Source organism: Silene latifolia, chromosome 1 (genome assembly GCF_048544455.1).
Source record: "Silene latifolia isolate original U9 population chromosome 1, ASM4854445v1, whole genome shotgun sequence".
Lineage (NCBI taxonomy): Eukaryota > Viridiplantae > Streptophyta > Magnoliopsida > Caryophyllales > Caryophyllaceae > Silene > Silene latifolia.
The window spans coordinates 171852517-171876809 of NC_133526.1; the positions used below are offsets into that span (position 1 = coordinate 171852517).

Consider the following 24293-nt stretch of genomic DNA (forward strand, 5'->3'; position numbering starts at 1 on the left):
TGTCCGTAACTCTCCCTTCCACTCCATGAAGCAGCTCCTCACTTATAATAGGATTTGTTGACGTAAACAGAGCCTTAAAATAGTTAGTAGCCGTGGCTGCAATGGTCTCCGTACTTTCGTGAACTCGTCCTTCATCATCAACTAGCTTTGAGATTTGATTTTTCTATTTCCTCTGGCTCGCCCGTCGATGGAAAAATTTAGTATTTTTATCTCCGTGTTTCAATCATAAGGCTCTGGACCTTTGTCGCCAAAACATCTCCTCTTGTCTAAGTAACTTAGCTATCTCATCAACAAGCTTCCTCCTCTCGTTTACTGCTCTAGCCAACCGTACCCCTTCATTTAGCACACTCAACCTTCGTCTTTTATTCCTAAGATCCCTCGTAATCTTACCAATGCTCAAACCCTTCCATTTCTTCAGCTCTCTCGCACACCTCTCAATCGTGCCCATTAGGTCTGCATCATCTCCCTCCCATGCTCTCTTTATGGTATCTTCACATCCCTCCTCCCCGACCCATATACGCTCAAAACTGAACCGTTTTCTGCGCCCTCCGTCCTCCTCCTTCACCCTTTTATCAAGAACTACTTGTATCGGGACATGGTCTGACCACTCCCTATTTAAATGTATCAGTTTAGCATAGGGGAATAGCTCAGACCAAGCCTTACACATGGCTCTATCGATCCTAGACTGCCTACTATCATCTCCCACTTGCCTATTGTCAAACGTAAACTTATCCCCCTCAAAAGGGATATCCCTCAAACCACACTCGTCCACAGCATCACGAAATTTGTTCATTTTCCACTGAGCTCTTGCCCCCCTTTCATCTCAGTCGAGTAGAGTATCTCGTTATAATCACCAAAGCATAACCACAGGTCATTAGTTTCTGCTGCAAGAATTCGTAGCTGGCGTCACGAGAGATGTCTATCTTGGACCGATGGCCATCCATAGAACCTCGTAACTCTCATTTTACGAACCCCAACCTCCACATCAAAGTCCATGTAGTGGACGGTTGCTGACCTGAACGTGCATTTAACATCATTTCGCCATATGAAAGCCAAACCCCCTGATCGTCCTACACTATCTACAACCATACCTTGGTATCCATCAAAATTCCGCCATACCTTCTTCATCTCGCTGCCACTAAGTTTAGTTTCACACAAAAAGAGTACACTAGGAACCTCCCTTATGAGCAAATTTCGTAAGCCGCCTACTGCATCGGGGTTGCCCATCCCCCTGCAGTTAAGGCCCAAGAAATTCATAATGCTCGGCTGGGTTGAGAGCCCTCAACTTCCGCCTCAGGTGAACTGACACCCATGAGTAAACACTGACGCTTCGCCTCCTCACTCTCGCCAAAAATTTCTGACCCCCCACGCATGGTATGAGCCACCAAGCAGCCATTCTCTCCCCCTCCATCCGTGCCCTCCTCTTCCGTCCTCCCCTCCATAATATGTCTTCTGATACGTCTCCATTTCGTGCCATTCCCATCTTGCACTTCTATACATCTACCTCCCTCACTCTTCTCGTGCATATGTCCATCTAACCCCACTTCAGTCCACTGCTCTCCAGTCTCCATACTCCCCTCTTCTCTATCTATCCCCATCACCTCTACCCCTTGCTCAACACCAACCAGATCACTCCATATACCATTACCTGGTTGTATAAGTGTGTCACATGGGATGACCACCTTAGGGTCCTCATTCACCTTGCTCATCTTGCCCCTCCCTTGTATCGCTATTTGATGCAATCTCTCGATCATCTTCTCAACCTCCTCATCCTCCATCCTCCTACACTCTTCATCAAAACACCGGGTCAGAGACTTTGCGGCCTTGGAAGGAATATCAGTCTCAGTTTTTGTAACTTTCCACGGTGATGCACGAGCCATTCCCCAAACTGCAACTCCCCTTCTTCGTAAGGACCCTCATCGCAATCTTTTTCCCCGTGCCCTAATACCCCGCATCCATAGCAAAAAGTCGGGATTCACTCATATTTAACATCAAAAGTTGTACTCTTACCATTTGGTATTCGTATAACTACATGCTTCGTAAAAGGAACTCTGACATCGTGTAGAATTCGAATTCTGACCGCTCTCTCAATCTCCGGGTTTGGTAGAGGTTCCATGCTGACAAATTTCCCTAACTGCGCCCCCGTCTTCCTTAAATTTTGTTCATTATAACTCCCCTTGATTGGCAAATCATAGATACGTGCCCACAATGGAACCATATGAAGCGCCGTTTCAATGAGCTTAGCATCAAGAATTGGTTCGTTCAAACCCCAGACAAATTTATCAAAATGCCATGGCTGGCCTGCCACAACCCTTTCCATATCCTTAGCCTCCGTGAATTTGAAAGCAAATATCTTTTCTTCTGCATCAATAACGTTTCCTACTACTGAACCCTTAGGGTTCCATAATTTTGTCATAGTCTCAATCGCAGCTTTGGTGTTAATAGTTTTCGACGCCCACAGTTTACCAACCAGCATAAACACATGTTGTCCCTTCTCCGACGATTCTCCACCCACATCCCAGACAAAACCTTCCTCTCCCTCCTCCTCCCCTCCCTCTACCCTTCTACCCTTTTCCCCTTGTTCTTATACATCCCTTCGCACAAAGAAACAGATAACAATAAAGAAAGACGAATAAAGAAAACCCTCACCTTCGTAGTTGAAAGAGAAGGAAGAGCCTGGATCAAAAGGATGGAAAAAAGGAAACCCTAGACGAAATCTCCACTAGAAACCCTAGGGAGCAGCACAAGTTGTCGAAAATTATTAATTTAAAAACCGTGCATTTATGCACGGGATTTACATTAGTAATGCAATTAACTATCTAATCAACAAAATAAGCTAAGAAATGCACTACTTGACATCAATAATTTGCATCAAATGCCATAAATAAAACTAAAAAGAAAGATAAAGTTGAAATATAAAAGTACCCAATGCATTAGTAGTATTCTTGGTGATTGGTGCAATAATTGAAGGTCCCAAGCAATTTCCCATGTTAACGATAGAACAATATCTTTGTTGAAAGCAATTATGAGAAAATACGTGCATTTAAATAAGGGTATTTAAACAAAATAAAAGTCAAAAGGATTCACATTACTCCGTAATATTCTACTCTAAATTATTTTGTTTTTTTTTAGGTTCAGTTCTAGTGTAATTGTTTATGTTTAATAAACGAGGAAATGTCGTGTATTAGGTAAATTTCAAACATCTTTCCTTGATTAGGACAAATCTTGCTTAAGAAGAGTTTGACAATTTGTGAATTTCTTTCGGTCTCCCCTGTGACGAGTATATTCGTCATAAGATTGTGATGGATTAAGTACTACCCATATGAGTAAATATGACAAAAATAAATTATCTAGAGAGTAACAATCATAGATTACGGCATTAAGTACTATTTGCTCACATAAATAGTACTTAACTCGTCGTAAGTTTGAGATGGATATGTCTGTCACGGAAAATATGTGAATTTATTAATGGTCAATGCGTGTAACATTGAATAAGTGGATGTATGATGTTGCCTTGTTATATAGAAAGAACGTGGCATCATAGATTACGGCATTAAGTTGTCGAAAATTATTAATTTAAAGAATTTGGACCAAAATGTTAGAAAACACCTAGTTACAGTGGTGAAGCTCGGGGTTAGCAGGGGCCCTTAGTTAATTAGTTTACCCTTTTTGATGTTTGAAATTTTTAAAACTTTTAGTTAAACTTTTCGAATTTTTTTGGAGTGCGGTTTATATTTTTATTCATTCGTGTTATAACACATTGTGTTGATGATGCCAAGTTCCCTTGTTATTTGATTGTTTGCTTTTAGTTGAATGATTAGTGATTGAAGCAATCAAATGGACTTTCAACAATGATTCAAGATGATCAAGATAATCAAGAAAGTCAAGACAATGATATTTTCTCAGCCTTAGTCGAAAAATGTAAGAGTAAGTGTAACATTCTCATTTAAGTCAAGTTATGGCAAAATCATGCAACAGTACGTTGTACTGTGGTTTCTGGTACTACCGTATGGAGGATGTCTTTCGACAAAATGTTTTAAGTGTTAAAACTTTGCAGATTTCAAAACTTAAACATTTGAATTTTCAAAAGCTTGAAAACAATCTGAAAATTTTGAATCACAAATCCACTTGAATAAACCTCTAGATTTGTGCAAACACCTTTTACATAAATGGTAAGGTAGACTTGTCAAACTTCTAAAGTGAGAAAAGTTTTTTGTCATTTTGGTAAAAGGTCACATGTTGAGTGTATTAGCTTAAGTTTTCTGATTTCTTAAGCCTCAAGCCTATAGTCTAACACTTACAATCACTCAAAGCTACTATTTTTATATTGGAGTTAATTTCCCTAAGTTATACTTACTTGAGATTAAATCCACTATAAATAGAGTGTCTTAGTCTCATTTCATTCTCAAGACTTTTCAAAGCATTTATTGTAAAACATTGCAAATCATTTGTGCATTTAAAGCTTTGTTATTCAAGTGTGCAAAACGTTTTTCAGATTTTAAAGTCATTTGTTTTCGAAAAAGCTGTAAAACCTCCAAGTATCAGTTTGATGTACTGTGACATAATGAGTTTGTTCCATAATTCTCGTGTTAGATCTTAATTGTGATCTCCATGTTCATTTAGTGAACTCTTGAGATTCAAGATTCTGTAACATCTTGAGATAGAACCCATAAACTCTTGAAGCGGAGTAGCTTTAAGTTTGAGTGCAACCGGAGTAGGTTGGCGAGTTATTTTCATTGTAAGGGGTTTAGTAAGTTTGAGTAAATTTCTGAACAAGCAATAAAATAACGGTTGGACGTAGGCCTCGGAGTAGAGGCTGAACCAATTTTTTAAAAAATGTCGTTTGTTTGTTCATTTACCTTTACGTTCTTTCACTTTGCTATTTCTCGCTTGTACCTAGTCAAGTTCTATGTCACAGTCACCTATACTGTGACATAGAACTGCTGTACTTTCTTATGAACTTATATTCAATTAAGTCTCTCAAGTTTTGTACTTCAATATTCTTTACTTAAGTTAATCAATTAACCAAGTTGAAGATAAAATTTTTAAAAGATACACCTAATTCACCCCCTCCTCCTCTTAGGTGTTTATCGTCCTTAACTCTTCAATTGATATCAGAGCCTCGTGCTCTTGATATTAGTTAAATCCAAAGAGTTGATCCTATAGTTATGGACGATTCAAAACACACTAAGTATCCCATTTTCAAGGGAGAAAACTATGCCTGGTAGAAACATCGCATGGAGCATTATGTTAAAAGTGCGGACTATGAATGTTAGTTGATCATTCAAAAGGGTCCCCTCAAAATCGAAGTGACTAATGCTGATGGCACTAGTACCTTGAAAAGTGAGGATAAATATGTTGAGGCCGATTATAGGAAAATCGAGAAAACCTCTAAGGCCAAGTCCATTCTTCAATATGGGATCGGTGACCAAGAGATTAATCGTATATCTGGATGTGCTTCGGCCAAAGAGATTTGGGACACCCTAAACCTTGCTTATGAGGGAACGTCACAAGTAAAAAAATACCTTATTAATCTTCTCATGCAACAATATGAGATGTTCAATATGGAAAGAGACGAGTCAATTAATAGTTTGTCTTCACGTTTTTCTTGTATTGTCAATGACCTTAAGAGTTTAGGTAGAAGTTTTCAATCCGAGGATTTAGTTCGTAAAATTCTTCGTAGCTTAACTGAAAAGTGGCAACCGAAGGTTACGACTATTGAGGAAGTTAAGGACCTTTCAATACTCACCCTTGATGAACTTATGGGCTCACTTATGGCACATGAGTTAACTCTCATGAAACGTTCTAGTGAAAGCTCTAAAGGGAAAGGACTCGCTCTTAATGCTCTCTCAAGTGATGAGGAGAATGAAGATGATGAGTTTGCAATATTCACTAAAACCATTGTTGGCATGATAAATGGTCGAAAATCTCAAAGGTATAACAATAACTTTAGCAAACGTCGTTTTCCTAAGATAAGGTCTAATTCCACTGTTGGTTGCTTTAAATGTGGTGACAAAGGTCACCAAATCAAAAAATGCCCAAAGTGGAACGATATCAAATCTAAAGAAAAACGTGATTCCGCTAAACGTGAGTACAAAAACAAAGTAATGACTGCTATCTGGGGCATGTCTGATTCTGAAAAGGACGATGTCCTTGAGGATGAATTAGACGCCAAACTTTGCATCTCGTCTAGTTCCTTAAAAGGTGATTCCAAATCCTTAAAGAAAGAAGACATCAAGTGTCTTATGGCTCACACCACGGATTCAGACTCAGATTCAGAGCATGAGGTAATTAAGCTCAAGAAAAAGGTTCGATCTTTCTCTAAAGACAAAATTTGTCTCCTCCTAGATCAATTTATTGATAAATGTCGTGTCCAAACTAATAAATTGGAAGCTATGCAAATCGAAATTGAGGACTGTGGACAGCGGGGGGCCCACGGGGGCGCTTGGGAGGAACAGAACAACCGTTTGCATTTTTGTTGGAGTCGCCACCAATTTTTATGGGAATTTGGAACCGTTCGAATACCTCGTGCCATGTCTAGACACAAAGTAAAGACATGAACACCAAGCAATCGTTACCCTTAGCATTCTATGTCTAGAATGACTCTCGTGGATGCCAATGAACACGGATGTTCACAGAAATCTGGAGTAAGGGGTGAGGGTACGTATTAGGAAGCTCTTTTGATCGAACACCTAATCCCGCCCGCCTCGATAGTGGCCTCTACTAATGATTAGGGACATCATTTATACTTGATATATCGTCGATTATATGCATGCAATGCAACATCCAAGTTTTAATCCTAACATGCGAAAATTAACTAAGTCGGTAAACACGTAGTTTAATCATACAATTAGGTCAAAGTAGGAGTTTATGTTCAATTACATGTGAAAACATACAAATGATACAAAATTCATTGATAAATACAATAGGAAAATTACGATAATGAAAATTACAATAATTACAATGGATTAGGCGATTTATGTCGAAAATACCTTTAAAACGGATAATTTGAGAAAAAGAATAAAAGAATGAATTAACGAACGGATCAGAAGGTGATAATACGGATAATAGTTAATTATACGTAAGCTAATTAAACTAGGTCAAGCAACAACGGAGTTCAGAGACAGAACTCATCTGAACAACAGGAGGAGATGCGCCCCTGGAAGAAAAGCGCGCGGCGCTGCGTCATTCCAAGGGTGAGTTCTGGCTGTGAAGCCAGAACTGCAAATCGTTAATTTTCGTGGGTTAATTTAATGATTGGTTAATATATTTACTCGGATGGAAGTGATTAATAGGTTATTTACATACGAATGATGGTCATAAAAGCAACAAAACATGGATGAGACGGATGCAAACGGATTATTTACATGGAAGAACGATTGATTAGAGACATGAGTGAACAAAATAGGCTAAACATGATGAATTAATGACAAATTAATGACGAATATCATGAATAACAGATGGAAAATATATCAAGGATTGAATTCCAGAAACCTGATATGAATAAATCGAATTCCTACAACCCGGATTGAATTTAATGACGAAAACCCGCAAATATGAGATTATAAGGGATTTAAGTTGGAATTAATGACGAATTAAACATGTTAATGATGATGATTAATATACATGTGAGATGATAAGCTATTATGTCAAAGAATTAACAGGAAACAAACGAAAACAAATAAGCACAAACGAATTACAGAGGACGAAGGAAGAAGAAAGGAAGCGAGAAGCTGGCGGCCTCACGAAGAGGCGCAGCGAGTCTGCGTCCCTTCGAAAGAGGCGCGGCGATTTGCTGCGTCCTTTCTCAACGGTTTGTCTTCTGGAAATCCGCAAAAAGAGGTTTTAAAGCACGGTTTTAGAAATCGTTTTTAAGGAGGTATTTTCGACGTAAACCTTACAAGTGATGATACAAAAGGTAAATAACAATAAACAAAAGAGAGATTTACACCCTCAGACTTACATGTTTGACGAAACGAGAAGGACTAAGATATCGATTAGCGATGCTCGACTCGAACTATAATGCAAATATGAAAGTGCCCTCGTAAGAGGAAAACGATTAGATTAATTAAGTTGATTGATGTGGAGTTGGTCAAATTGGTCGGTCATGCAAACGAGGCTGGTACTCAGAAGGATCCGAGCTTACGTGGTCGAATGTTCAAGCACGTAGACGCCAAAAAGTAAGAACAAAGGTCTAGAATGCAAAGGGAGAAGAGAAGGGCGGACAGTCGCGTGAGAAATATGAGGAGTGAAGGCTCCTATTTATACTAATCACGTGAAGGAATTAGGGTTTCGGAGAGTCTTTGGAAGTGAATCTCGGAAAGATATGAAAAAGATACGAAAATTACGCAGAAAAGGACCTGAGAAGAGGCGCAGCAGACCATCTGCGTCCCTTGGAAGAGGCGCATCACCTCTTTGCGTCTTTTTCAAGTGGTTTTCCTCTGCGGAAGAAAGATTTCCGTGTTTAAGTTATGGTAGGACGGAATAATTCGGTTTTCCTTAATATTTTATGTGAATATTACGGGAAATTGTTTACCAAAGGATAAAGATTGTGAAATATTTATAAAATATGGAATAGAAATATCCGGAACATTCGAACATTCGACTCGGGATTTAACGGTTATCAGAAAATGAAGACGGTTTTAGGCCCGGACTCCAAATGTACTCTAATTACTGTCAAAACGACCGTATCAACACATAGATGACAACTAAGAGGAAGACATTAGTATTTGAGCAATCACTTGACGATAAACTTACGAACTGTCACAAATCGTTCCGCGTAGCAAACATGCGGCCCAATCATCACCGGGTGGTTTTGCGAGAGGTGCAGAAATGAGGTATCTCTGAGCCCCACTTTGACCGAGGCTTGGACAAGGCGAAAGTCAAAGTATAGCCATCAGGTCAATCAAAGATTACAACTTGACGACTATGGCGACGCGAGGCGGCTCAAGGGGTGCAACCAAGGACTGTCGTCGGGAACATTTTAGAGTCTGTCGACTATCGGGGAGGGTCGTTTAAAGTCCATTAGACTACGTAAGGAGGCTCGCCAGCCATAAGAAGAGACCATACCTGAGACTTCTTTCTCGAGATGCTTCTGGAGTTGCGTGGGAGCTAAGGCTAAGCGTAGGAGCTAAGGGTAAGACCTAAAAGATACATAAGGGTTGTGCTAGGGTATGGGGCCCTAAAGGAAAGCATCGGCAGGAAGGAGGCCCGAGTATAAGTTCAACTTAAGGGTAAATGAGGCTTGAGTACAGGAACTCCATTGGTTTGGGAATTTATGGAGAACGACACCTTCGTCGCGCTCCGAGGGGAAACAAGAAATGTCGGGAGCAACAGGACACGGGCGGGAACTGCTGGGAGAAATCCGTTCGTGTTCAGCTTCGAACAAACTTCAGAAGAGATAGGGGTTGATGTTGATCTCCATGTCTCGAGAGGGAAAGTCTATCCGCTTACTCTCGTTGGGGAACATAATCGGGAATTAATCTCCATGTCCCGAGAGGGAAAGTATATCCGCTTACTCTCGTTGGGGAAATATAATGAAGGCGTGTCGAAACACCTGTGAAGGAATAAATGCTCGTTGTGACAAACAAGGGTCTTGGAAGCAATAAATAATATGTAATAGTCTGCTGCTGGCTTGGAAAATGCGGGCCGGAATGAAAGATAATCGTCAAACGGACCAAAAGGATAAAATAGCATCGGGGAAGAGGCGCACCAAAGATGGGCCCACAAATAATGAACTCATAACGAATTTTTGAAAACTCGTAAGGAGGGAACACCAGGAAGAGGCGCAGCAAGAGCTGCGTCTCTTGAAGAAAGCGCGGCGCTTGCGTCTATTCCCAATAGCGTATTTTCTGCGTAAAAACGCGATAAACAGAGGGGTTGTGTTCATTTGTTCGAAACATAAATCCTCTCTTTCTCTCTCAAATCTTAACCATTTCCGCCAAGGTTTGATCCAAAAGCTTGCATTAATCATGACTAATCGAGGTATGTGTCTCATTCTTGCATTAATCTTCTGTACTTGTTCAATTCTGGATCGAAAAAATTGGGGTTTATGACCCAATTGATCGAAAATTTGGGGCTTTTCCCCCAAATGCATTTGGCTTGTGAATTTGGTACTAGAAACGGGTAATTGGTAGTATAAGGAACATAACCATGTATTTGTTTCGAATTTTCGTTGAGTTTTGAGCCTTTGAGTGAATTTGAGACGGTTTCACAGCTAAACTGTAAATTGCTTCGAAAATAGCCTTACGATTGTCCATTTCCGATGAAACTTGATATTTGGGATCCTTGGATGATGGGTAAACTTCCTACCATCTCGGAATTTTGGTTTGTGACGACTTTTTCAGGACACTTTTCTAGGGCATAATCGCCGTTATAACGAAATGCTGCCGAAATTTTGACTTGAACCCAAGACTAGGCTTCAAATTAGGCTTGACTTGACCCAAATTACCACATGAGCGATCGGGTTTGTGAGAATATGGCCAAAGATGGCGAGAAAAGAGCGGTTTCAGGGCTTCCAAAGGCTCGAAAATCCCTTAACCAAGGCTCGTCGTCACGTGACGCGGCCTAAATTTGCTTTAATGTTGCAGGTGATGAGGCTTCTACTTCTGGGAGAGCTCTCATGGAGATAGATGCTGCTGTTGTCGAGGAGGCTTTAGAGCAGGCCTTCACCGCTGCGGTGATGGCTGCTGGGGACGAGGTCCATGAGGAGGAGGCTGTCGAGGAGGAGGAGGCCACGAGACGGGCCAACGTGGGACGAGGAGGTCGTCAGCTGAGGGGAGCTCCCGCGTGGGCTGAGACTTGGGAGAGTAGGCACTTGCTGTGGGCCGCAGAGCGTCATCTGTCCTACAGTACGGTGAAGAGCTTGGTAAATAGGAATTCACTACTCATCACCCATCTTCTTTCATTCATTTGTTCATATCTTTTCCAATTTTCATTCAAAACTAAAGATAGCTTTTGTTTCAAATCCCAATAGGAGGCTGGGAATATCAGGTCGTTATCGGGATACACGAAAGCGATGGAGTGTTACGAGCGACTGTCGGCGGAGGAGCGCGCCATGATCGAGCTTGGAGCGTTCGGTGCAGGCCTGGAGGGATATCGCGAAGAGGAAGCTGCGGGCTAACCTTAGTCTGGTCCGCGCTTTCTTGGACCGATTTTGGGATACGACTTCCACGTTTCACATGCCTTTTGGTGAGGTGGGACTCACTCTGGAGGACTACGATATGATTTCTGGTCTGCCGTGTGGGACTGAGGCTATGGAGTGGCCGGAGACTGCCATGAGGGTGGACTCGACCGAGGCTAGGAGGTTGATTGGCTGGAACTTGTCGCCGAGGGCTATCACAGTGCCGGGTTTGGTGCCTAGCTCCTACGTTCGAGACTACTTTGCGGGAAAGATCCCGGCGCTGGTGACGATTGACGGGAGGGAGACGGCTCCTTCTCCCTGTACAGCTGAGCAGAGGGTTCGTTTGTGGCTCTGGTGGTTTATGTCTTCGATCTACCTCGGAGACAAGGGAGAGAGGCTTTTGACGAAGCTTCTTCCCTTCCTTTCTGACCTGAGCTCCCTAAGGCATTGGGGCTGGGTCACTGCTGGTTTTGCGGTCCTCATCCGCTTCATGAGGGCCATGGTTCGTCCGGAGTTGATGGAGAAGGGGACCTCTCCTGGCGCTGTCGGACCTGGACAACTGCTGGAGATATGAACCTTCATTTAGACCAAAATCAATTCCTTTCTTTATCAAATCACGAAAGATCGTTATTGACTATCTTGCTTTACAGGCGTGGGTGTACTCCTACTTTCCGGGCCTCGCGCCCAAGAGGATGGAGCCGTTGGAGAAGGCATATCCCGTGGTGAGGGATTGGGTGATGTGCAGGACGAAGAGCAAGCGTTCTTCTCACGGTGTCTACCGGCGGGACGTGAACGCTTTTCAGCTAGACAGCGTAAGCATCTCACTTATATTCATTTGCTTCTATATTGCTTTGATCATAAGAATGATTCCTTTGTTTATCTTGTCCCAGTGGGTGCCCAAGCCTTGGGCGGAGTACGCTGACACACCTCCTTTTGTGGCTGAGGTCCTTCGACCTAGGAGCTCGAGCCGGCTGCTGTTGAGGACGTCGATGGGTCCTGTATGGTACTTGGGCGAGCGCTTGGCTCGTCAGTGCTCTCGGGACGTGTTGACGGTTCCCATCGATCCTCCTAGGATGATGGTCAGGGAGCCTTCTGAGGCTGAGAGGGAGGCGGACTTGGCTGGCAAAAGTGGTGATGCCCTTCTTCTTCCTGGCGAGGACTACTCGGCATTCCTCTACGGGAGGTTGGCGTACTGGCCGGTAGTGGTGAGCATCTTTACTCTTCCTCTTTACTTGATTTTTTTTGAAACTACGATGAAAGATCACCGATTAATGAGAAACATTTGGTTTTGTAGGAGGTTGAGGCGGCGGGCATTGAGCCCCCAGAGTACCCCGAGACCCTCGAGTACACTGACGCGACTGGGAGGACGACGATCTCCGAGCTACGTAACTTTGACGTGGCTGTGACAGATGCTGGGCTGGACGACTGGCAGCATCTGATTCGGAGGGTGAGCCTATAATTTGCATAATTTTTTGTTTAGGAACACGTTTGATTGATTCAATTATTGAGAACTTCTTTTTGAAAATGCAGGTTGCGCCGTCTCGGTTCGTGGCGTTATGGAGGGTGGCCAACCGTCTGCGAGCTACTGCCGTCGAGGCACTTGTCGGTGGTCGAGGCCGTCAGGTATGAACCTTGTGCCTGTTTCATTTTTGAATTTTTATTTTCCAATATTTCTTGAAACGATTGACATGAGCCAATTTTGTTGTTTATAGGGGGACCGCGAGCTGGAGCGAGAGTTGACCCAGTCTCGGGAGGAGACAGGTCGCTTGTTGAGGGAGCTCGAGGTTCGAGACGCCGAGATTGCTGCTCTTGCGGCGAGGGTTGTAGAGCTGGAGGGCGACCAGCAGTATCTTTGTTTAGTTTTTTTGCTTGTTTGTTGGCTGTATTTTGCGCAGTTGTACATTTGGACCTTCATTTTGAACATTCTGGACTTTGTTTGGGGCTCGAGTCCCTAGTTTGTTGTACATTGCCCTTTTTGGTTGTATATAAGATGGCTTGAGTGCCTTTGTTGCTGGGCTGTGCTGCTTGTACCTGCAGGTTAGCTTTGAACAGGTTTGGTAGATGACGGTTTACGCCGTCATGCCGCCGAAATTTACATTGAAGTCACGCAAAACATAGATATGGCCTTAATTAGCGAAAAACGAGTGACTCAAAAGAATGCAAAAAATGCAAAAATTTTGCCGGAAATGACCGGACGGTAGGGAGGGTTACCTCCTAAAAAAAGGAAAAAATAGAAATCTATAAGTTAAAAATGAGATGATTAAAAAAAGAAATAAATGGAATAAATTTAAATTAAGAGTTATTTCCTAAAATGAATTATAAAAATGAAAATTATTTCTTAAAATGAACTATATTAAAAATGAAAATTATTTCCTAAAATGAATATGTACAAGTGTGCGAAAATGACGAAAATGTCGCTGTCGTCTCGAAATGCGTGCCCGCGGAAGTTAGGAAATCCGAAATATGGTAACTTCCACGTATTTACCAAAATAATAACCCATAGGAATAGGAAATTATTCGTCGAGGAATTAGGAAAGATCCAACGCGGAAAATCACAGAAGTTAAGCTGAGGAAGAGGCGCAGCATGAGTTGCGTCCCTTTGAAGAGGCGCAGCACAGGTTGTTCCGTTCTGGCGGATTTTTGGAAACAGAAATTAGTATAAATAGAGACGTCGATGGAACTTTTATTCACACAATTCTTCCGTCTCATCTTCGTCTTATTACATAAAACTCTCAAAATAATCCTTCATCATGAATACTTTAGAGGTTCGCGTAAAAGAATGGACCAACGAATTTTCCAACATGGAGAAATATGATATGGGCGCCTATAATCTTGGATCATTGCTGAGTTTGAAGCTTATTAAGGTTGTCAAACCATTCCTGGATGCTTGTCTTGATTATTGGGACCCGAATTACCATGTTTTTGCGTTCCCCGGAGGCGATATTTGCCCATTTCCTGAAGAAATTGCTGCGATTGGTGGGTGGGACCCCGAACACTTGCCTGCCATTCCTTCTACTTCGCAAGGGTACAAGAGAAAATTTAGAGACTTGCTTGGGTTGACTAGACTTGAGGTGGACCGTTTAGTGACCTCGAAGGGAGTGCGAATGTTGGACTTCATTGACCGATTTATTAACAGGGCTGACCCCACCGTTTCTTATGTTGCCAGGCGAAGGGCATTCGGGTTTTGCTTGTTCCATGTGTATGTCTTCCAAGGGCATGTTGATGAAGACTTGAGAGGTGATCCCCGTCTTCTGGGCCTTGTTGAGCAAATGGAGCTGCGCAGGAGCCCAGCTTGTTTATGCTTAGGAGAGATCCTTTTGGGCTTGGATAATAGGAAAGCCAACCGTGACCTATCGTATTTGGGAAGTCCCGTCATTCTGCAGGTAAAAGAAAATTTCTTTCTTTTTTTTCTTTTCCTTTCTTCTTCTTTTTTTTTTCGTTCGTTTTTTTTTGTTTGTTTTTTTTTTCGTTTTTTGTTTGTTTTGTTTTTTTCTTTTTTTTTCGTTTTTTTTTTCGTTTCTAATACCCGCTTTTGGTAGGTTTGGCTTATGGAACGGCTTTGATTGATCGAGCCCCCAGTTCATGTTCCTTCTTATCATGCTCGTTCAATTGCAATGAGGACCAGGCTTTACATGGTGGACTTCACCCGAGTCTGCAATTATTGGGAGAACAAACTGAAGAGTGATGATGGCTCGTTGATTAGGTGGATTGTGCCATGGTGGCACCTCAAATCTGTCACTGGAGTGTCTTCTTTGGATCCTACTCGGTCCGTGCGCATTCCTGGTCTGGAATTTATGGTGTGCATTTTCCGGGAAAGGCTGATGAGACAAGTTGGACTAAAACAGACAATCCCGAAGCTTGATATCTGCTTGTCTCGCAGATCGCTTTGTGGCGCTTACTACAGAGAGCCGAAGGGAGTGGGCCATTAAATGGGCTCAAAGAAATGTATGGTTCTTGAACTCTTCTGCTAATGCCTTATGGGTGTCGGATTCTTATCTGCGATGGAGGAAAGCTACTACTCCGGAAGAGCTCGAGAGATTGAGGAAGCGCGAGCCCGTTGACTACAAGGTGCGCGAGGTGGAGAAAGAGAAAGAAAAGCATTTGACTGAGGGAGAGGAAGAAGCCGGGTTTCGAGTTGTTCGTCCTTCGAAGAAACCGAAGACGTCTCCTGTCGTAGAGATGGTGGTTGGCAAGAATGGGAAGCCTAGGCCTCGAGAAAGACCTTTGGTGATTAGGTCCGAAGTGGCGCAAGAGCGTCCGGCTCGAGGTCGTGACAAGAAATATGACAAAAATGACAAGGGCAAAGGGAAGATGGAAGAATAGCCCGAGTCTTTATTTATTATTTATTATTATTATTATTATTTATTGTTGTAATAAAAAGGTGGGGTTTTTAGAATCCTAGCCTATTTTTATTTTTATTATGTAGCGTACTATTATTAGAAAACGAATGAAATAATAAAAAAGGTTAAATGGTTATGAAACCGTTGTGATTTTCTATTTATTATTCTTGTCGAATTCCAAATGCGATGCAAATGTCCTTCTATTTACATTTTAAATATAATGGGTTGTATCCTGTGAAGGATTGCCTACGTATTCATTTAAAAAAATGAAATCAAACCCTTGCGCGTAGTTCGAGTAAATGTAAAAGAATAATTGTTCTAAGCAAGAGCTTGTAGTGAACTTAGAAAAATAAGCATGAGCTTTTGCCTACTCTGAAGGTGCAGTTTAGTTTATTTGATGACATGAGGATGACAAATTGTCAGAATTCAAGAGCAAAGTGACATTAGCTTATTTCAGCTTGGCCAGGGGCCGTTGATTTAGTGCCACAAGAGCGACACGTGAGGTTACGCGAGGCGCGTCTTTTGTTCCTATTCTAGGCATAGTACCGTTTTAGTTGGTCGAGGTTTATCGGGTTGGAAAACTCATTCCCGTCTAGGTCTGTTATTCTAACCGCACCCCCTGGAAGTATGGACTTGACTAGAAATGGTCCGGCCCAATTAGGTTTGAATTTTCCCCGTGGGTCAACAGGTAGAAGAGCTCTAACCGATTTAAGTACTAAGTCTCCTTCCTTGATGTTTCTTGGCCTAACCCTTTTGTTGAAAGCTCGTTTGATACGTGCTTGATATGTTTGGACATTATGCAAGGCGCGTAGCCTGCGTTCATCTAGGAGGATGAGTTCTTCATATCTATCCCTCTTCCAATCGGCTTCTGGGATTTGACTTTCGAGTAAAATACGTAAGGATGGTATCTCTAGCTCGACTGGTTGTACAACTTCCATGCCGTAGGTCAAATAGATGTACGATATCCCCACAAAGCAAAGGGTATCTTGCTCGGCCAATCTCGATAGTTGTCAATCATTTTCTTGAGAATTGTGACAACGTTCTTATTTGCTGCCTCTACCGCGCCATTAGTCTGTGGTCTATAGGGTGAAGAGTGGTGATGCCTAATCTTGTATTTGGCTAGCAATTGCTTAGTCTTAGATTGGAAATGCGATCCATTATCACTAATGATCTCATATGGGCAACCGTATCGACAGATGATGTTGTTTTGTATGAACTTTGCCACATTTTTAGCCGTAAGACTGGTGTAGGAAGCCGCTTCTACCCATTTGGTGAAATAGTTGATTGCCACTAGGATGAAACAGTGACCTCCTGTTTCGGCTGGGGTTATCTTCCCGATTATGTCGATTCCCCAGGCAGAAAATGGCCAAGGATATGTCATCGTATAGAGCAATGAAGGAGGGACGTGTTGTACATTCCCGAAGATTTGGCAATTGTGGCAATGTCTTACGTATTTGATGTAATCGGATTCCATTGTGGTCCAATAATACCCCAAACGTGTGATTTTCTTTGCCATTATGGGCCCACTCATGTGAGGACCGCATTCTCCATCGTGGACTTCTTCCATCACCTTTCGTGCCTGTGAATGATCAAGGCAACGTAGGATTACACCAAGAGGTGTTCTTTTGTATAACTCTCCTTGCATGAGAACGTATTGGGAAGCTAGTAGGCGTATAGCACTTTGTCCCCTCTTGTCCATATCGGGTGGATAGGTACCGTTGAGCTTGAAATTAAGGATTGCTTGGAACTAGGGTTCCTGCGCGATTTCCTCTTCGTCGGTGATTTGATGGACATAAGCCGGCTCTGACCGTCGTTCGATGCACAAAGGCATTTCCATCATGTCATCTGGCATATTAATCAAAGATGCAAGTTTCGCAAGAGCATCTGCAAATTGATTTTCTTCCCGAGGTAGGTGTAGATATGTCACGTGATCAAAGAATTGGGCAACTTGGTCTATTCTGGCTTGATAAGGTGCTAGGCTTTCGCTTCGAATTTTTCAAGACCCTGTAACTTGGTTGATGATCAGTGATGAATCCCCATGTACTCGGAGGTTTTTAATGCCTAAGCTCACTGCCGCTTGTAATCCGATGAGACAAGCTTTGTATTCAGCAGCATTGTTTGTCACCTCGAAGTCGAGTTTGACAGAGATTGGTGTATGCTCATCTTCAGGAGAAATGAGCAACGCTCCTATTCCAAATCCTCTTAAGTTTGATGCTTCATCAAAGTAAAGATCCCAGGACTCTACATCAGTTTGGAGTATATCCTCGTCCGGAAATGACCAAGTGTCTATTGTTTGTGCATCATTGATGAGTTTTTCTGCGAAAAATTCGGCAACGGCGCGCCCTTTTATAACTTTTAGAGGCACGTATTTGAGGTCAAATTCTGAGAGCATCAAAGTCCATCTTGCTAGGCGTCCGTTGAGGACGAGTGTCTCGAAGAGGTATTTGACTGGATCCGCTTTTGGAGTATATTTTGATGGAGTAGCTAAGCATGTAATGGCGTAGCTTCTTCGTTGCCCACACAAGAGCGAGGCATGTCTTTTCGAGTTGTGAGTATTTGCACTCGTACTCCAAGAACTTCTTACTAAGGTAGTAGATAGCTCTTTCTTCACTTCCTACGGTCTGAGCTAGCATGGCACCCATGGCTGTTTCGGTTACTGTGAGATATAAACCAAGAGGTTGATCTCGTTGAGGTGGCATGAGCACTGGTGGTTTAGCCAATATTTCTTTGATTTGGTCGAATGCCAGTTGACAATCATCATCCCACATGGTGTGGTCTGTTTTCTTGAGCTTCTTGAAGATAGACTCGCAAATCATGGTGAGTTTCGATATGAATCAACTTATATATTGCACTTTTCCTAGGAATCCTCTGACTTCTTTTTCTGTTTGAGGTTGTGGCATTTCGATCAGAGCCTTGATCTTGGAAGGGTCTATTTCTATACCTCGTTGGCTAACGACGTATCCCAGGAGTTTGCCAGATGTTACTCCGAATGTGCATTTCTGAGGATTGAGCCTCATGTTGTATTTTCGTAGCCTTGCGAAAAATTTGCGAAGGTTCGCAATATGCCCTTCTCTATCCTTGGATTTGACAATCATGTTGTCTACGTATACCTCAACTTATTTGTGCATCATGTCATGTAAGAGTGTAGTTGCGGTGCGTTGGTATGTGGCTCCGGCGTTGATCAATCCAAACGGCACCTGATTTATTCATATTAAAGTTTGAGAAAAGTTGAAACAAAGAAGCCATCTGATCTGCGGTCAGTGGCGGCAAAGGGACAGTGGTTGGGACATTTCCCGAACTACTGTGACTACTCGAGGCTAAGCTAGGAGAAACAAAGGGAATGGGGATGACAACAGGAGGAGACTCCTTAATGACTTCTCTAGACTCTAACTCTGACTCCGACTCTGACTCGAACTCATCATTTTCTGGTTCTCCTTTGAACATCTCTCCTTCTCCAGTGGTGAGTTTGAAGAGTCTTACTTGATTGTTGGTCCACTTGATTGATTTTCTCCATCCTTTTTGCTAACTTGCGTTGGTTTCTGTGATTAACGCGGTGGGGTTGAAGCGATCGTCTTGAAGTATCATGGTAATGATCTTATCCTGCGCGGCCCTAACAAATCGATCTTCTCCGAACAATAGATTCATGGTGATGGTTGGAGAAATGGTGGAGTAGTTCCCTTTATTTTCGATTGAACGGATTTCGTCTTCAATTGGAGAAATGACGTGTGAACAATCTAAGGTAGATTCGTCACTTGTAATCACTAGAACTCCAAGAGGATTATGAGTGTTGTTGGGTTTACCTCCCGGCGGTATTGGTAGTCGACCATCTTCAATCATGTCTTGAAGCACATTTTTCAACTTGTAGCATTTTTCTGTGTCGTGCCCTTTGCCCCTATGGTATTCACAGTACGAGTTCTCGTCCCAGAATTTGGATTTCCTTTCGGGTTCGGGAGTAGGTCCAATGGGTTGAAGTTTGCCTTGCTTCATTAATCTTTTTAGAGCGTTGGAGTAAGTGTCCCCAAGATTTGTGAATTTTCTTGGTGGGGTACTTTTCTTGGATGGCTCGAGAAGGTTAACTTCATCGGTCTTGCTAGTGGAGCCGTATGAATGACTTGTTGGGCCTTGATATCCTCGACCTACCGTTTTGGACAAGAGTCCTTTACGTATGTCATCTTCAATCCTTGTCCCTAGTACGGTTAAGTCCTTGAAAGTCTTGATGTTTTGGTATCTCAAATGATTGGCATAGATGGTTTGACATTGTCCACAAACTTCTCCACAAGGGTAGCCTCATCCGGGCGTTCAACTAGTTGGATACTAGTCTTCCTCCACCTACTTAGGAAGTCGGTGAATCCTTCTTTGTCATTTTGGGTAAGAACCTCTAGAGTGCGCATGTTAACTTGGATCTCGGCATTATCCTCATATTGCTTAGCAAACTCGATTGCGGCATCTTCCCAAGTAGCGACCTTCTTGTGTTCTAAGGAGTAGAACCATTGCTTCAGAATGGTGTCAAGAGATGAAGGAAAGATCCTTAAGAACATCTCAGGTTTGATGCCTTTGATAGACATGTAATCCTTGAAGGCACGGATGTGGTTCAAAGGGTTTTCGTACCCCTTGAATTTAGGGATATCCGTCATATTGAAGTTGGTTGGCAATTTAGAATTGACGGCCTCATACTTGCGGTTATTTTCCCTATAAATGTCATCTCCTTTAAGGTACATCAATTGCTCCTCTAAGTATTGGAGTCTTTTCTCGGCTACAGTTAGTCCCATGGGAGGATTTTCGTCCCTGGATTCATCCGCGGAGTCACCTATTACTTCACTTTCATGAGGAGGCAACCTCCCTTCTACGGCATATATTCGGCCCTCGATGGTCTCAAGGCGATCATAGACTTGTCCTTGGGTAACTTGGATTTGGGCTAGCGCGGCTAGGATTCGATCATTACCATCTTGAAGTTGGGGTAGGTTTGTTTCGCTGGATCCAGGCATCTTGAACACTGGGTAAGAGATCGATGACGAATTAAAACACGATCGACCAATCTAACACACTTGATAAAAGAAGAAATGTTTTTTTTTTGACTCGTGAAGTGGGTGTGTGCCACTTGTGTTGAGTGAGTTTTGAAGAAAGGACAAAATTTTGAAAATGTGTATCCTAGCCAACTATAGTGTAGTTGTAGGAGTGGACTCGAAGTGAGGATTTGAAATGGGCTTGTGGCCCGAATTTTGACTCGACAAACGGACAGAGTTTTGACTGGGTTTTGCGCTAATCAAATGGCCTTTTTCGAAATTTTGATAAAAAAAGGGATTTTGATTTTTACAAAAATCGTCATGGTTTTGTTTAGAAATGGTTATCACGTAAGGTACAAACATTTATACAAGCATTATAACGGGATGCTGAGTGCATTTAAAAGGGTTTTGGTTTAAATGGTGGGTTGCCATACCGAACCATCAAACCCGAAGTCTGTGGAGAGGGTCGTACCAAACAAGAGTAACGCCGATTCCTAGTCCATTTCCTTAAGTAGTGAAGGCCCTTGATACAAACAAGAGTAAGCATCATGGTATGGATGACGTCAATCGCTATCCATCCTTAGGCCCAAATAAGAATTAGGACCGTTTAGACGGGACGATTGGTCAAATGGGTTAGGTTGGGCCTAGGAAGGCCGAATAAAACGGTCTAGGAAGACCGAGTTATGAAAACCGACAATTGTCTCGTACAAACTATTCCCTAACCTTGTTCAAGTTTCACCCTTGGCTACACGTAAGTGTATTATCCCCAGCGGAGTCGCCAAACTGTGGACAGCGGGGGGCCCACGGGGGCGCTTGGGAGGAAGAGAACAAGCGTTTGCATTTTTGTTGGAGTCGCCACCAATTTTTATGGGAAATTGGAACCGTTCGAATACCTCGTGCCATGTCTAGACACAAAGTAAAGACATGAACACCAAGCAATCGTTACCCTTAGCATTCTATGTCTAGAATGACTCTCGTGGATGCCAATGAACACGGATGTTCACAGAGATCTGGAGTAAGGGGTGAGGGTACGTATTAGGAAGCTCTTTTGATCGAACACCTAATCCCGCCCGCCTCGATAGCGGCCTCTACTAATGATTAGGGACATCATTTATACTTGATATATCGTCGATTATATGCATGCAATGCAACATCCAAGTTTTAATCCTAACATGCGAAAATTAACTAAGTCGGTAAACACGTAGTTTAATCATACAATTAGGTCAAAGTAGGAGTTTATGTTCAATTACATGTGAAAACATACAAATGATACAAAATTCATTGATAAATACAATAGGAAAATTACGATAATGAAAATTACAATAATTACAATGGATTAGGCGATTTATGTCGAAAATACCTTTAAAACGGATAATTTGAGAAAAAGAATAAAAGAATGAATTAACGAACGGATCAGAAGGTGATAATACGGATAATAGTTAATTATACGTAAGCTAATTAAACTAGGTCAAGCAACAACGGAGTTGAGAGACGAGAACTCATCCTGGGAACAAAGCGCAGAGGCTGCGCCCTCGGAAGAGGTGCGGCAGCGCTGCGCGTTGCATTCAAGGGTGAGTTCTCGGGTGAAGCCGAATCGCAAATCGTTAATATTCGTGGGTTAATTAATGATTGGTTAATATATTTACTCGGATGGAAGTGATTAATAGGTTATTTACATGCGAATGATGGTCATAAAAGCAACAAAACATGGATGAGACGGATGCAAACGGATTATTTACATGGAAGAACGATTGATTAGAGACATGAGTGAACAAAATAGGCTAAACATGATGAATTAATGACAAATTAATGACGAATATCATGAATAACAGATGGAAAATATATCAAGGATCGAATTCCAGAAACCCGATATGAACAAATCGAATTACTACAACCCGGATTGAATGTAATGACGAAAACTCGCAAATATGAGATTATAAGGGATTTAAGTCGGAATTAATGACGAATTAAACATGTTAATGATGATGATTAATATACATGTGAGATTATAAGCTATTATGTCAAAGAATTAACAGGAAACAAACGAAAACAAATAAGCACAAACGAATTACAGAGGACGAAGGAAGAAGAAAGGAAGCAGGAACTGCGGCAACCTCACGAAGAGGCGCAGCAGGTGCTGCGTCCCTTCGAAGAGGCGCAGCAGGTGCTGCGTCCCTTCGAAGAGGCGCAACAGTTGCTGCGTCCTTTCTCGACGGTTTGTCTTCTGGAAATCCGCAAAAAGAGGTTTTAAAGCACGGTTTTAGAAATCGGTTTTAAGGAGGTATTTTCGACGTAAACCTTACAAGTGATGATACAAAAGGTAAATAACAATAGACAAAAGAGAGGTTTACACCCTCAGACTTACATGTTTGACGAAACGAGAAGGACTAAGATATCGATTAGCGATGCTCGACTCGAACTATAATGCAAATATGAAAGTGCCCTCGTAAGAGGAAAACGATTAGATTAATTAAGTTGATTGATGTGGAGTTGGTCAAATTGGTCGGTCATGCAAACGAGGCTGGTACTCAGAAGGATCCGAGCTTACGTGGTCGAATGTTCAAGCACGTAGACGCCAAAAAGTAAGAACAAAGGTCTAGAATGCAAAGGGAGAAGAGAAGGGCGGACACTCGCGTGAGAAATATGAGGAGCGAATGCTCCTATTTATACTAATCACGTGAAGGAATTAGGATTTCGGAGAGTCTTTGGAAGTGAATCTCGGAAAGATATGAAAAAGATACGAAAATTACGCAGAAAAGGACCAGGGAAGAGGCGCGCGACCGCTGCGTCTCTTGGAAGAGGCGCGGCACCTGCTGCGTCTGTTCCCAAGTGGTTTCCTCCTGCGGAAGAAAGATTTCCGTGTTTAAGTTATGGTAGGACGGAATAATTCGGTTTTCCTTAATATTTTATGTGAATATTACGGGAAATTGATTACCAAAGGATAAAGATTGTGAAATATTTATAAAATATGGAATAGAAATATCCGGAACATTCCAGAACATTCTGACTCGGGATTTAACGGTTATCAGAAAATGAAGACGGTTTTAGGCCCGGACTCCAAATGTACTCTTATTACTGTCAAAACGACCGTATCGGCACGTAGATGAAAACTAAGAGGTAGACATTAGTATTTGAGCAATCACTTGACGATAAACTTATGAACTGTCACAAATCGTTCCGCGTAGCAAACATGCGGCCCAATCATCACCGGGTGGTTTGCGAGAGGTGCAGAAATGAGGTATCTACAAGGACATAGCTGAGGAAAATGTCATCTTAAAAGAAATTCTAAATGAGAATGATCAATCTAGTTCCATGTTGAGTCTTGAAAAAGAAATCAAAAAGTTTCGAAAACAAAATTTGCTTTTAGCCAACAAGGTCGATGAAACGGGTGCAACAGATCCCTGCACTGTTGCATCTAGATCTAATAAAGGAAATGTGTCGTCACTAACTCAAGAACGTGACCAACTTTTGATTGACTTAGCTACTCGTAACAATGAAAAAGATGATCTTGTTAAGATTGCTGAAATGTTGAATGATGAGTCTAGTCATGTCAACAGTGCCTTAGAACGTGTCCAAAAATCAAATGATGACCTTCTTGCTCAAATTGAGATGTTAAAAAGGGCTGAACAGACTCATAACACAGAGATCTCTACTGTGGCATCCGAGTCAAGAAAAGAAATAGATACTCTCACCAAATTAGTGTCTTCCTTAACTAAAGAACGTGACTTTATTCTAGCTGACCTCACATTGTGTCAAAGGGATAATAAACAATTGGAACAAATTGGGTTGTTACTTAGTGATGAAGCAAGACTTGCAAAATAAACTTTC

At 42.1% G+C, this 24293-nt stretch overlaps 1 protein-coding gene across 1 annotated transcript; it reads right to left on the reverse strand.

Moving 5' to 3' along the window:
• Nucleotides 1–223: 223 nt before the first annotated feature.
• Nucleotides 224–793, reverse strand: LOC141587646 (uncharacterized). Its single transcript, XM_074409123.1, has one exon. The coding sequence runs from the start codon at nucleotides 791–793 to the stop codon at nucleotides 224–226; it is 570 nt and encodes a 189-aa protein (XP_074265224.1).
• Nucleotides 794–24293: the final 23500 nt, after the last annotated feature.